At 44.2% G+C, this 12881-nt stretch overlaps 2 protein-coding genes across 3 annotated transcripts; both read right to left on the reverse strand.

The window, feature by feature from the left end:
- Window positions 1-135: 135 nt before the first annotated feature.
- LOC123504148 (UNC93-like protein) lies at window positions 136-5577 on the reverse strand. 2 transcript variants are annotated; one of them, XM_045254478.1, is made up of 9 exons: window positions 5162-5577; window positions 4642-4704; window positions 3387-3588; window positions 2601-2844; window positions 2271-2394; window positions 1964-2168; window positions 1433-1595; window positions 1051-1318; window positions 136-828 (listed from the first exon to the last, which is right to left on the reverse strand). In XM_045254478.1, the coding sequence occupies exons 2-9, from the start codon at window positions 4694-4696 to the stop codon at window positions 566-568; spliced, it is 1524 nt and encodes a 507-aa protein (XP_045110413.1). In that variant the 5' UTR covers window positions 4697-4704; window positions 5162-5577; the 3' UTR covers window positions 136-565. The 2 variants fall into 2 exon arrangements, with proteins under 2 accessions (XP_045110413.1, XP_045110412.1); XM_045254477.1 differs by lacking the exon at window positions 5162-5577 and having other exon boundaries at window positions 4642-4956.
- A 1184-nt stretch (window positions 5578-6761) lies between these two features.
- Window positions 6762-12446, reverse strand: LOC123504151 (UNC93-like protein). The gene is made up of 8 exons (XM_045254482.1): window positions 12271-12446; window positions 10806-11007; window positions 9140-9383; window positions 8255-8394; window positions 7965-8168; window positions 7672-7837; window positions 7291-7558; window positions 6762-7159 (listed from the first exon to the last, which is right to left on the reverse strand). The coding sequence occupies exons 1-8, from the start codon at window positions 12332-12334 to the stop codon at window positions 6897-6899; spliced, it is 1551 nt and encodes a 516-aa protein (XP_045110417.1). The 5' UTR covers window positions 12335-12446; the 3' UTR covers window positions 6762-6896.
- Between the last annotated feature and the right edge of the window lie 435 nt (window positions 12447-12881).

Genomic DNA, 12881 nt, shown 5'->3' on the forward strand with positions numbered 1-12881 from the left:
ATTTCTAGATGGTTGGCTTCTCTCTCGGTTAGGTTGCAGGTAGCAATTTTAAAGTGACACCTTGCCGTGATGCAATTTGTAATTGTTAAAGTTAACGTTACAGTTAACCAATTGAGGAAAGTATATTCAAGATCAAGTTAACATTTATTGATATTATAAGTAGATACTATAAAATGAACAAAATACAGAGCATGTATTCAAATTAATAAGTGTTAGGCCAGCTGGTATGGTGTTTACAGGATATGGCCCACAACTGGCAAGATACTTTTCAAAAAGGTTTCAAGACACTTTTTACTACATTTCACTGACACTACATTTATACACACACACACACACACACACACACACACACACACACACACACACACACACACACACACACACACACACACACACACACACACACACACACACACACACACACACACACACACACACACACACACACACACACACACACACATCGTGGAGGTGAAGAGAGACATGACATATGGGTGTCTGCCACTACCCTTCCCTTCTGACTAGAGGACCCGTCTTGAACTCGTCAGTCGTGACGGTGTTTGCCTTAATACTTTCCAGTGACGAGCCTGTCGATGGGCACCGCCTCCCCGTCACTGTCCTTCTTGATGCCCACAAACCTATCGATAATCTCGATGCTGCAGTAACCCACCATGCCGACACTGAGGAACGCCAACACAATGGTGATCTTGGACTGGATACAGAGGACGGTGCTGCAGGCGAAGGTGATTATGAACCCAGCGGACTCCCAAAGGCGATAGTTGCTGAAGGCAGCCTCAGCCTTGCCAGGGAAGATCACACCGTAGAACGCTGGGGATGTACATACCACGCTCACTATATATATATATATATATATATATATATATATATATATATATATATATATATATATATATATATATATATATATATATATATATATATATATATATGCGACTGATAACTACTCGATTGTTACACCTTGCACGAGTCCCTTGTCATATACAAACATTATTCATTCAATCATTTAGCAAACGCACACAGAAGACTCACCATTGATCTGCGTCTGCCAGACAGCATCCGACACGCCCCACAGTCCGGCCAGCACGAAGAATATGGCCGTGTCGTCAGGGTGAGGGCGCCACTTTATGAGAGTAATGATGACCCCGTAGTTGATGACCGCGCCCACGATGAAGACGGGGACGCGACCCACCAGTCTGACCAGCGGGCTGAAGGAGATGGAGCACAGGGCGTCACACACGCCGTAGCAGATCATCACGTAACCCACCATGTGCACACCGAGGCCGCACGACACGTATGCCTGTCCAGGAGAAAGGCGACAGCTACAGCCACAGGTACAACTACAGCATCTACATGTCTTGCACATGGAGGACTGAGCAGAGAACCGACAGGGGTGGCAACACCACGTGCTTACGGCGGTGAAGTCAGATTGGAAGAAGCCTTGTTCCACGCCCGACCAGATGGTGAGGGGGATGATTAGCAGCTGGTACGGGTGACGCATGTGGTTGAAGGTGGCGATCAGAAGCTGGATCGGCGATTTGCCCTCTGTGGCAGCTGTCTCCTCCTTGTCCACGAACCTGTCAATACGGTACACATCTTAACGCACTGCAGATCAAATGTGTTGTGTCTTACGTAAAGAATGACGAGTGAATAGTACAATTAAGTTATCAGAAAACCAACATTGGGAGGGTTTGGTTTATAACAGAAAAATAGATGAGGAATCTACAAGAAGAACGTCAATAGTGGTTGTTAAAGGGAGAGGATAATTTTTATGGTCAATGAAAATGAGATGGAGAGTCAGAATTACTGCTGTGCTTAAAAAAAAAAAGCAACACGATTAAATGAAATGGAGAGAGAGAGTTACGAGGGAGACAGATAGGTGAAGCCAATCCCTGTCACCCGATAAGCTTAGTTGTGTGAGAGAATCAGTTGGATGAAAAGTTACCTTCTGAGAGGATCGACGAACACTACAATGATGACTGAAGACAGCAGTGCACACACTAGGTAGATGCTTGCCATGGTGTATCTCTGCCAGTTAGGAATCCCGTCATCGCCGTTAGTAGCATTTTGTGTAGCGAGACAGAAATTGTATCCACATGTCTCCAGCTCTTCATCCGTTTTGTTTAACACCCCCGTATCCGTTGACAACACTGGGGAGACAGGAATACAGTGTTACACTGTAATGTTCCACGGATCAAAGGTTATTTACTGTATATAAAGACTGAATAAGCGGAAGCGTGAAATAGAGGCACCTGAGGAGGAGATGAGGTTGCCCCAAACCTGAGTCGACTGGAAGAAGAGGAAGAAAATACCGAAGTATCGAGTAATAACCACCTCCTTGTCCTGCCCCGTCAGCTCCGCGTACTTGGTCCCCACCTGCGGACAGCAAAGTGCGTTAATCTTGAGTTTATGATAAATTGTGGTTTTTCTATTGGCTTCAGAGGAATATAGTTCTTGAAGGTCTATATTCCTTAGTTACCATTATTGAAAATAGTGGTAGCAAAAAATGACTGGCTTATTACTAGGATAAGATTCTGAAGCTAGGTTTGATTAATAAAGCTGGAGGAAACACAGTTACTAACCTGGGTGAGGTAAGAACACTTGGCTGACCACATCGGGGCGGCACCGAGTCCCAATAAGATGGCTGTGGGCACCATTGTTTCCAGTGTCGGATGGAACTGGGCGGCAATGTATGAAGAGTAACCCAGCATGCAGACTGCCATCACATACTTAGTCTTGAGTGTCTTGATGAGCAGTGACGGCAGGAAGCAGCATGACACCACAAGTGCTGCATATATTGTCGCCAGGGACACCGTGCCGACCGTCCTTGAAGGAAAATTAATTCATTTGTTTGAACTGTAGATTAATGGAAATGTCAGGAAATATGAATAACTTATATTCATATACAACTAAGTATAAAGAATACTATAAGAGTATCCACACCCTTCCCCACCACACACACACACACACACACACACACACACACACACACACACACACACACACACACACACACACACACACACACACACACACACACACACACACACACACACGGCCCGGTAGTTCAGTGGTTAGAGCACTGGCTTCACAAGCCAGAGGACCGGGGTTCGATTCCCCGGCCGGGTGGAGATATTTGGGTGTGTCTCCTTTCACGTGTAGCCCCTGTTCACCTAGCAGTGAGTAGGTACGGGATGTAAATCGAGGAGTTGTGACCTTGTTGTTCCGGTGTGTGGTGTGTGCCTGGTCTCAGACCTATCCGAAGATCGGAAATAATGAGCTCTGATCTCGTTCCGTAGGGTAACGTCTGGCTGTCTCGTCAGGGACTGCAGCAGATCAAACAGTGAATTACACGGCTGAGGTCTCACTTGTTGATGGAAGACTGCAGGTTGACCATAGAGTTGAAGGCGGTGAAGAGGAAGGTGAAGGCGATGGAGATGATAATAATGTTCTTGAGGATGATCCGCGCTACTTTTGGGTCATGATCCAGTGACTCTTCGGGAACCGCCTCGGTGCTTCCCTCCTTGCTAGACTTCCCATCAAACTTGCCATTCTTTAGAATGTTTGAACCTGTGATTAAAGAAAGAAAATATCCTTATTGGCGAAAAGCTTGGAATCTCTCTCTCTCTCTCTCTCTCTCTCTCTCTCTCTCTCTCTCTCTCTCTCTCTCTCTCTCTCTCTCTCTCTCTCTCTCTCTCTCTCTCTCTCTCTCTCTCTCTCTCTCTCTCTCTCTCTCTCTCTCTCTCTCTCTCTCTCTATATATATATATATATATATATATATATATATATATATATATATATATATATATATATATATATATATATATATATATATATATATATATATATATATATATATATATATATATATATATATATATATATATATATATATATATATATATATATATATATATATATATATATATATATATATATATATATATATATATATATATATATATATATATATATATATATATATATATATATATATATATATATATATATATATATATATATATATATATATATATATATATATATATATATATATATATATATATATATATATATATATATATATATATATATATATATATATATATATATATATATATATTATATCACATTTGTGTGTGTAATTCACCTCGGTCGCCTACTGGTCACCCAGCCAGTCTTCCCCATTACGGATCGAGCTCAGAGCTCATAGACCGATCTTCGGGTTGGACTGAGACCACAACACACTCCACACACCGGGAAAGCGAGGCCACAACCCCTCGAGTTACATCCCGTACCTATTTACTGATAGGTGAACAGGGGCCACACATTAAGAGACTTGCCCATTTGCCTCGCCGCTGACCGGAACTCGAACCCGGGCCTCTCGATTGTGAGTCGAGCGTGCTAACCACTACGCTACGCATCCTAGTGTGTGTGTGTGTGTGTGTGTGTGTGTGTGTGTGTGTGTGTGTGTGTGTGTGTGTGAACTTGTTAATCATCTTACAACACAGGTGGGTCGTTTGACAAAGGGATAGATAGATAGATTGATACTTCGGGAGAGAGAGAGAGAGAGAGAGAGAGAGAGAGAGAGAGAGAGAGAGTGAGAGTGAGAGTACTTTACCTTTGCTTCTCTCTTCCTTGGCGCCATCAAAGGCTTGGTTGTCAACGCCGAGCATGGCCGAGTCTGCGGAACACAATGCTAAGCTGAGTAATGACAGAGGCGGAAGACACATTATGAGGGTGAGTAGTGAGCCACGCCATTACTTCCTCCACCATCTTGATTAATCCACTCGGTGTCTGCTGAAGTAATTTGATATATCTGTGGAATAACACTATAGATCGGATCACTGAGTTTTTCATCAAGTTTTACGTAATTCCTTCAGATAAAACCGATTTATCAAGCACTTACAAATTTATATATTTGTTATCTTTTCAAACCATTTTTCCACTTAAAAACTTGGCGTTCGAACTTAATTGTGTTGAATATGTAACATAACTGATTTAGTTTCACACACACACACACACACACACACACACACACACACACACACACACACACACACACACACACACACACACACACACACACACACACACACACACACACACACACACACACACACACACGAGTCGTCGCTTACTTATGGATCACTAATGCTGCACCAAGATATGTACTGGCTTGGAGAAAGTTGTGCGTTCCTTTTATATCCAGTTCACCAAGGTCATCCCCGTGCTAACGATCGTCAGCTGTTTGTTGCAAAGATACAGACAGGGAGAAAGTGGGAAAATATTTCAGGGTCTGCCGTCAATGCCAGTGAGGCTACCGAGAAGGCAAGGAATGGGTCACCTGCAGAGCCAGAGAACGTAAATAGAACCACGTGAGAAGTGAGTTGAATGTATGTCTAATGTGAGGTGAATACATAATAGAAAATGTCGCTCCTCGTACCGTAGCAATAGTGTGAGGTAGGCTGGGAAGGAAGAGAGTTAGCAAAGGGAAAGGAAACGGTACCAATGCCTGTAAAAGGAAAACGTATATGTAACCAGGTTCTCTCATCCTCCTGCGTTCTTTCCGACTCCTCCTTCTCCGCCGCCTCAATTCTTTTCATTCTCCACACCACCACCACCTGTTCTCCTACCTGGCTGTTTGTCACGCCAGCGGCAGGAACATTTAATCTCAGGTACCGTTATATTTATAGGTTTAAGTGAAAATTTCAATCAAGTCAATATATACAATTTATTTACACCAATAACAGGATACTTCACTCGTTACGGGATAGTGTGGTAACGTGGGAGATTGTTAAGCAGTTATTTATCGGATTAATGGAGTCGATAATAATACGTCACTGTGTCTACGTACCAGTTAAACAGCGACATCACATCACGCAGTTCAAAGTGTAGAGATCTGCGCACACACTGACACCACAGAATTCATCAGGACACACGGCAGGCTGGATGAGTCTCTGCCGCTCCTTGACGCAGCCACGAACTCTAATAGCAAGCGGTACTTCTCAGACCACACCACTTTCTCTCTCTCTCTCTCTCTCTCTCTCTCTGCTTCGGGAGGTGCCGCCAGCTAACATGCAATGGACGTAGACATAACATCATTAATTCCACCGACAACACGTGATCAGGATGGTGCTTGCTGTTGTGTTATTTGGTTATATTTCTTCAAACAAAGACACCTTCTGTGATGTTTAGCTGATTTTGTTCCTACCTATTCTTACATACTTTCTCCTCCTCCTCCTCCTCCTCCTCCTCCTCCTCCTCCTCCTCCTCCTCCTCCTCCTCCTCCTCCTTCAGCAGCAATAACTATTCATTAGTTACTCTTGCTATTACTTCATTCTCCCTTCAGGTCTCTCTTCCTCCTCCCTCTCTCCCTCCACCGCCGCCACTTTCCATATCCTTCACGGGCTCTCCATCACCGCTCCCTTTCCTCCATTTCCTCCATCACCACCGTTACTTTTTCCTTCTCCTCCTCCTCCTCCTCCATCCTTGCAATTATTTTTTAATTATTATTTCTTCTTTTACCTTCTATGGTCTTTCCTCGTGCGCTCACACACACACACACACACACACACACACACACACACACACACACACACACACACACACACACACACACACACACACACACACACACACACACACACACACACACACACACACACACACACACACACACACACACACACACACACACACACACACACACACACACACACACACACACACACACACACACACACACACACACACACACACACACACATCGTGGAGGTGAAGAGAGACATGACATATGGGTGTCTGCCACTACCCTTCTCTTCTGACTAGAGGACCCGTCTTGAACTTGTCAGTCGTGACGTGACGGTGTTTGGCTTAATACTTTCCAGTGACGAGCCTGTCGATGGGCACCGCCTCCCCGTCACTGTCCTTCTTGATGCCCACAAACCTATCGATAATCTCGATGCTGCAGTAACCCACGATGCCGACACTGAGGAACGCCAACACAATGGTGATCTTGGACTGGATACAGAGGACGGTGCTGCAGGCGAAGGTGATTATGAACCCAGCGGACTCCCAAAGGCGGTAGTTGCTGAAGGCAGCCTCGGCCTTGCCAGGGAAGATCACACCGTAGAACGCTGGGGGATGTACATACCACGCTCACTATGCGACTCTGATAACTACTCGATTGTTACACCTTCCACGAGTCACTCGTTATATACAAACATTATTCATTCAATCATTTAGCAAACGCACACAGAAGACTCACCATTGATCTGCGTCTGCCAGACAGCATCCGAGACGCCCCACAGTCCGGCTAGCACGAAGAATATGGCCGTGTCGTCAGGGTGAGGGCGCCACTTTATGAGAGTAATGATGACCCCGTAGTTGATGACCGCGCCCACGATGAAGACGGGGACGCGACCCACCAGTCTGACCAGCGGGCTGAAGGAGATGGAGCAGAGGGCGTCACACACGCCGTAGCAGATCATCACGTAGCCCACCATGTGCACACCAAGGCTGCACGACACGTAGGCCTGTCCGGGAGAAAGGCGACAGCTACAGCCACAGGTACAACTACAGCACCTACATGTCTTGCACAAGGAGGACTGAGCAGGGGACAGACAGGGTGGCAACACCACGTGCTTACGGCGGTGAAGTCAGACTGGAAGAAGCCTTGTTCCACGCCCGACCAGATGGTGAGGGGGATGATGAGTAGCTGGTACGGGTGACGCATGTGGTTGAAGGTGGCGATCAGAAGCTGGATCGACGATTTGCCCTCTGTGGCAGCTGTCTCCTTCTCCTTGCCCACGAACCTGTCAATACGGTACACATCTTAACGCACTGCAGATCGAATGTGACAGATACATGAGGTCAATTCCTCTTCCCAGAGAAGCGGTAAACAAAAAAGTGTGTGAGAGAATAAATTGGATGAAAAGTTACCTTCTGAGAGGATCGACGAACACTACAATGATGACTGAAGACAGCAGTGCACACACTAGGTAAATGCTTGCCATGGTGTATCTCTGCCAGTTAGGAATCCCGTCATCGCCGTTAGTAGCATTTTGTGTAGCGAGACAGAAATTGTATCCACATGTCTCCAGCTCTTCATCCGTTTTGTTTAACACCCCGTATCCGTTGTCAACACTGCAGAGGCAGCAATATAGGATTACACTGTAATGTTCCACGGAACAAAGATTGTTTGTTCTCTTTCAAGAGTGAATGAGCGGAACCATGAGAGAGAGGCACCTGAGGAGGAAATGAGGCTGCCCCACACTTGTCCCGACTGGAAGAAAAGGAAGAAAATACCGAAGTATCGAGTAATAACCACCTCCTTGTCCTGCCCCGTCAGCTCCGCGTACTTGGTCCCCACCTGTGGAGAGGAAAGTGCGTCAACCTTTACTTTATGATAAAGTGCGGTCTTATTGCTTTTAAAGGAATGTAGTTCTACGAGGACAACTGAGAGATCGAACATTACAAAGTTCTTTCTTTTTTGCTGCAAAATCAGAGAAAAATCAGAAGCAACTTACTCTTGGGAATATTAATTCTAAGTTAGTTTTAATGATCAGCATCAGTGTGGTAGGACGGCAACAGTCCGGTGAGAAAGGAAAGCAGTAATGCAATTATAGCGTCCGTCGCATCGAAGATTCTTGTCACGGCAGTGCCAAGAATAGCGGTCATATCTCTGCCCTGACACAGTTTTGTGGTTAGTCTTGACAATTGCAGGTCATTATAGAGACTTCTTGAAATTTTGTGCATGCTTCTGTGGAGCTCGACGATTATTCAACCTATCATAGTACTGTCATGACACTCTCGACGCTGTCATGATGGACCAATGTTCGTGACCAGATGTCACATGATGAGAATCTTGAATGTGAGACGGTGGTTTATGGACGTTTTAATCCTCTATTACTACTATTGCATACCACTGCTACTACTACTACTACTACTACTACTACTACTACTACTACTACTACTACTACTACTACTACTACTACTACTACTACTACTACTACTACTACTACTTGCTACTACTACTACTACTACTGATGCTGCTGCTGCTGCTGTTGTCGATGCTAGACTTGATAAATAAAGCTGGAGGAAACACAGTTACAAACCTGGGTGAGGTAAGAACACTTGGCCGACCACATCGGGGCGGCGCCAAGCCCCACCAAGATGGCTGTGGGTACCATTGTAGCCAGTGTCGGATGGAACTGGGCGGCGATGTATGAAGAGTAACCCAGCATGCAAACTGCCATCGTATACTTAGTCTTGAGTGTCTTGATGAGCAGTGACGGCAGGAAGCAGCAGGATACCACTAGTGCTGCGTATACTGTAGTCAGGGACACCGTGCCGACCGTCCTTGAGGGAAAATTGGTTCAATTGTATTAACTTAAAAAGAACAATGGAAATGTCTTCCTATAAATCATACGGAAATAAACATTAATATATTAGGTTAAGGTGATATAGAAAAAAAATATCAATTTAGTATTGTAAAGATTGTTTTACTCACTGCACACACACACACACACACACACACACACACACACACACACACACACACACACACACACACACACACACACACACACACACACACACACACACACACACACACACACACACACACACACACACACACACACACACACACACACACACACACACACACACACACACACACACACACACACACACACACACACACACACACATAAGAACATAAGAACATAAGAAAAGAGGGAAGCTGCAAGAGGCCGTCAGGCCTATACGAGGCAGTCCCTGTGTGATTTAGCTACCTAATTCCATCTATCATCCCCATCCATGAACTTATCTAACCTTCTTTTAAAGCTCCCAATTGACTCAGTCCTGACTACATGACCACTGAGACTGTTCCACTCATCAACCACTCTATTTGAAAACCAGTTTCTCCCCATTTCTTTCCTAAACCTGAATTTTTCAAGTTTAAACCCATTATTTCTTGTTCTGTCCCCGCTTCTGATCCTAAGAACTACATTCATGTCCCCTTTGTTAAAACCCTTATACCACTTAAATACTTCTATCAGGTCTCCTCTTAACCTTCGTCTCTCTAGAGAATGCAACTTGAGTTTTTTCAGTCTCTCTTCGTAGGGAATATCCCTCATCCCCTGTATCTCTTTAGTCATTCTCCTTTGCACTGACTCCAACAGAGCTATGTCCTTCCTGAATTGTGGGGACCAGAATTGTAACGCATAGTCAAGATGTGGACTGACCAGCGCCAAGTATAATTTTAGTATTACTTCGGGACTCCTGCTTTTAACACTTCTAAAAATGAATCCTAATACACTATTCGCCTTATTTCTGGCTTCAATACATTGCTTCCTTGTATCGAGATCGGAGCTAACTATGACTCCTAGATCTTTCACACACACACACACACACACACACACACACACACGGCCCGGTAGCTCAGTGGTTAGAGCGCTGGCTTCACAAGCCAGATGACCGGGGTTCGATTCCACGGCCGGGTGGAGATATTTGGGTGTGTCTCCTTTCACGTGTAGCCCCTGTTCACCTAGCAGTGAGTAGGTACGGGATGTAAATCGAGGAGTTGTGACCTTGTTGTCCCGGTGTGTGGTGTGTGCCTGGTCTCAGGCCTATCCGAAGATCGGAAATAATGAGCTCTGAGCTCGTTCCGTAGGGTAACGTCTGGCTGTCGCGTCAGAGACTGCAGCAGATCAAACAGTGAACACACACACACACACACACACACACACACACACACACACACTGCTGAGGCCTCACTGGTTGATGGAAGACTGCAGGTTGGCCATGGAGTTGTAGGCGGTGAAGAGGAAGGTGAACACGATGGAGATGATAATGATGTTCTTGAGGATGATCCGCGCTACTTTAGGATTATGCTCCAGTGATTCCTCGGGCACCGCAGGGATGCTTCCCTCCTTGTCAGACTTCCCATCAAGACTGCCATCCTTCCTAGTGTTAGAACCTGTGATTGTAGAAAGAAAATATAACTGTATGATTAGAATCTCTCTCTCTCTCTCTCTCTCTCTCTCTCTCTCTCTCTCTCTCTCTCTCTCTCACTTGTATACAACTTAAACGATAAAATAGTATAGTGCAGTTGTGTAATAAACTAATCAGACACACTCCAGTTTTTATAATACACACATACAAAAAAAAAAAAAAAAAAACAGACGTATTGAGATAACTCTTGTGATATGACCAAGTGCATCAAGACGCCACAGTGAAGATCAGGTGAGGATGAATCTTTAGAGTTGCGTTTCGATGTGAGTCTTGGACACCACTAGTGCTGCGTCCTTGAGGGAAAATTGGTTCTCTCTCTCTCTCTCTCTCTCTCTCTCTCTCTCTCTCTCTCTCTCTCTCTCTCTCTCTCTCTCTCTCTCTCTCTCTCTCTCTCTCGCCTAGATTGCAAATTAACTGACTAAATCGGCCTGTAGGTTTCGATAGACAAAGTTTCTCCTGTTTATACTTATATTAATAATCAAGTTTTCAAGGCTATCTTGCATACCAAGGTATTGATGTGGACAGTTACGGAATGGCTGTACCAAGAGATAATACAATCAGCATGCTCAACACAATTGATTATAGATAGCAAAGCATCCTTAAGATAAAAAATGTTAAGAACGAGTAAACAAAGGTCCTTGTCACTTAATATTGTTTTTCGTAGTGTGTGTGTGTGTGTGTGTGTGTGTGTGTGTGTGTGTGTGTGTGTGTGTGTGTGTGTGTGTGTGTGTGTGTGTTTTACGAACGCTTTCGTACCACATCAACCTGAGTACAGTGACTCAAGTACTCTCAGTGAGTGAGGAGTTAGCGCTCAGAACATGACATATCTCTTTATTTTTAAAGAAGGAGGGAAACAAAAAAATATTGGAGTTATAACACTAGTGTACCGACGCTTACACGTTTGTTGTGAACATTGGTTGGAATGATGTGCGTGGATAGGCGACGTTCTTATAAATTCGTACATCTTGAACTAATATTTTAGCCTTTTCAATGAATGTTGCGACTCACGTTAATAATCTAGATGTTTTCATTTAGCGATATTAAATTGATGACGACAAACAGTGAAGAACTTTACAATACAAAATCATAAAAGGAAATTATTTTGTCCTTTTTGATAAAAGAGAAAATATGATGAATAAAAAAAAATAATAGTTTCAAAAACACATAATAGTGCTCGTCTTTAAGTATAGAAGGAACGCAATAGAAACGATATATTTTTTGTGCTTACCTTGAATGACGTCTTCAGGTTCAAAGACTGGATTATCTAAGGCACTGTGCTGAGACTCCTTCATGGTCAAGTCTGGGGAACACAGTGAGAAGGGTGAGTGACGAGGCACACGACTGTCTCATTGACGATCACTCTCTTGTGGTCGATAAGATAACTCTTTCTTGCTCTCACTTCCTACTATATTGTTCCAGTTTTGCTTTTGAAATAGTTAGTCTGTGTTCCTAGAGCAGACAATTTTCTTAGCATCAATATGTGCATTCTTTTCTTATGCTCTTTTCTTATGCTCAGCTCTCTCTCTCTCTCTCTCTCTCTCTCTCTCTCTCTCTCTCTCTCTCTCTCTCTCTCTCTCTCTCTCTCTCTCTCTCTCTCTCTCTCTCTCTCTCTCTCTCTCTCTCTCTCTCTCTCTCTCTCTCTCTCTCTCTCTCTCTCTCTCTCTCTCTCTCTCTCTCTCTCTCTCTCTCTCTCTCTCTCTCTCTCTCTCTCTCTCTCTCTCTCTCTCTCTCTCTCTCTCTCTCTCTCTCTCTCTCTCTCTCTCTCTCTCTCTCTCTCTCTCTCTCTCACGGAACTTGTGTCAACTAGGACAATAAATTTTTAGTATTTCTGACGTTCTC

This window comes from Portunus trituberculatus, chromosome 15, assembly GCF_017591435.1.
Source record: "Portunus trituberculatus isolate SZX2019 chromosome 15, ASM1759143v1, whole genome shotgun sequence".
Taxonomy (NCBI): Eukaryota; Metazoa; Arthropoda; class Malacostraca; order Decapoda; family Portunidae; genus Portunus; species Portunus trituberculatus.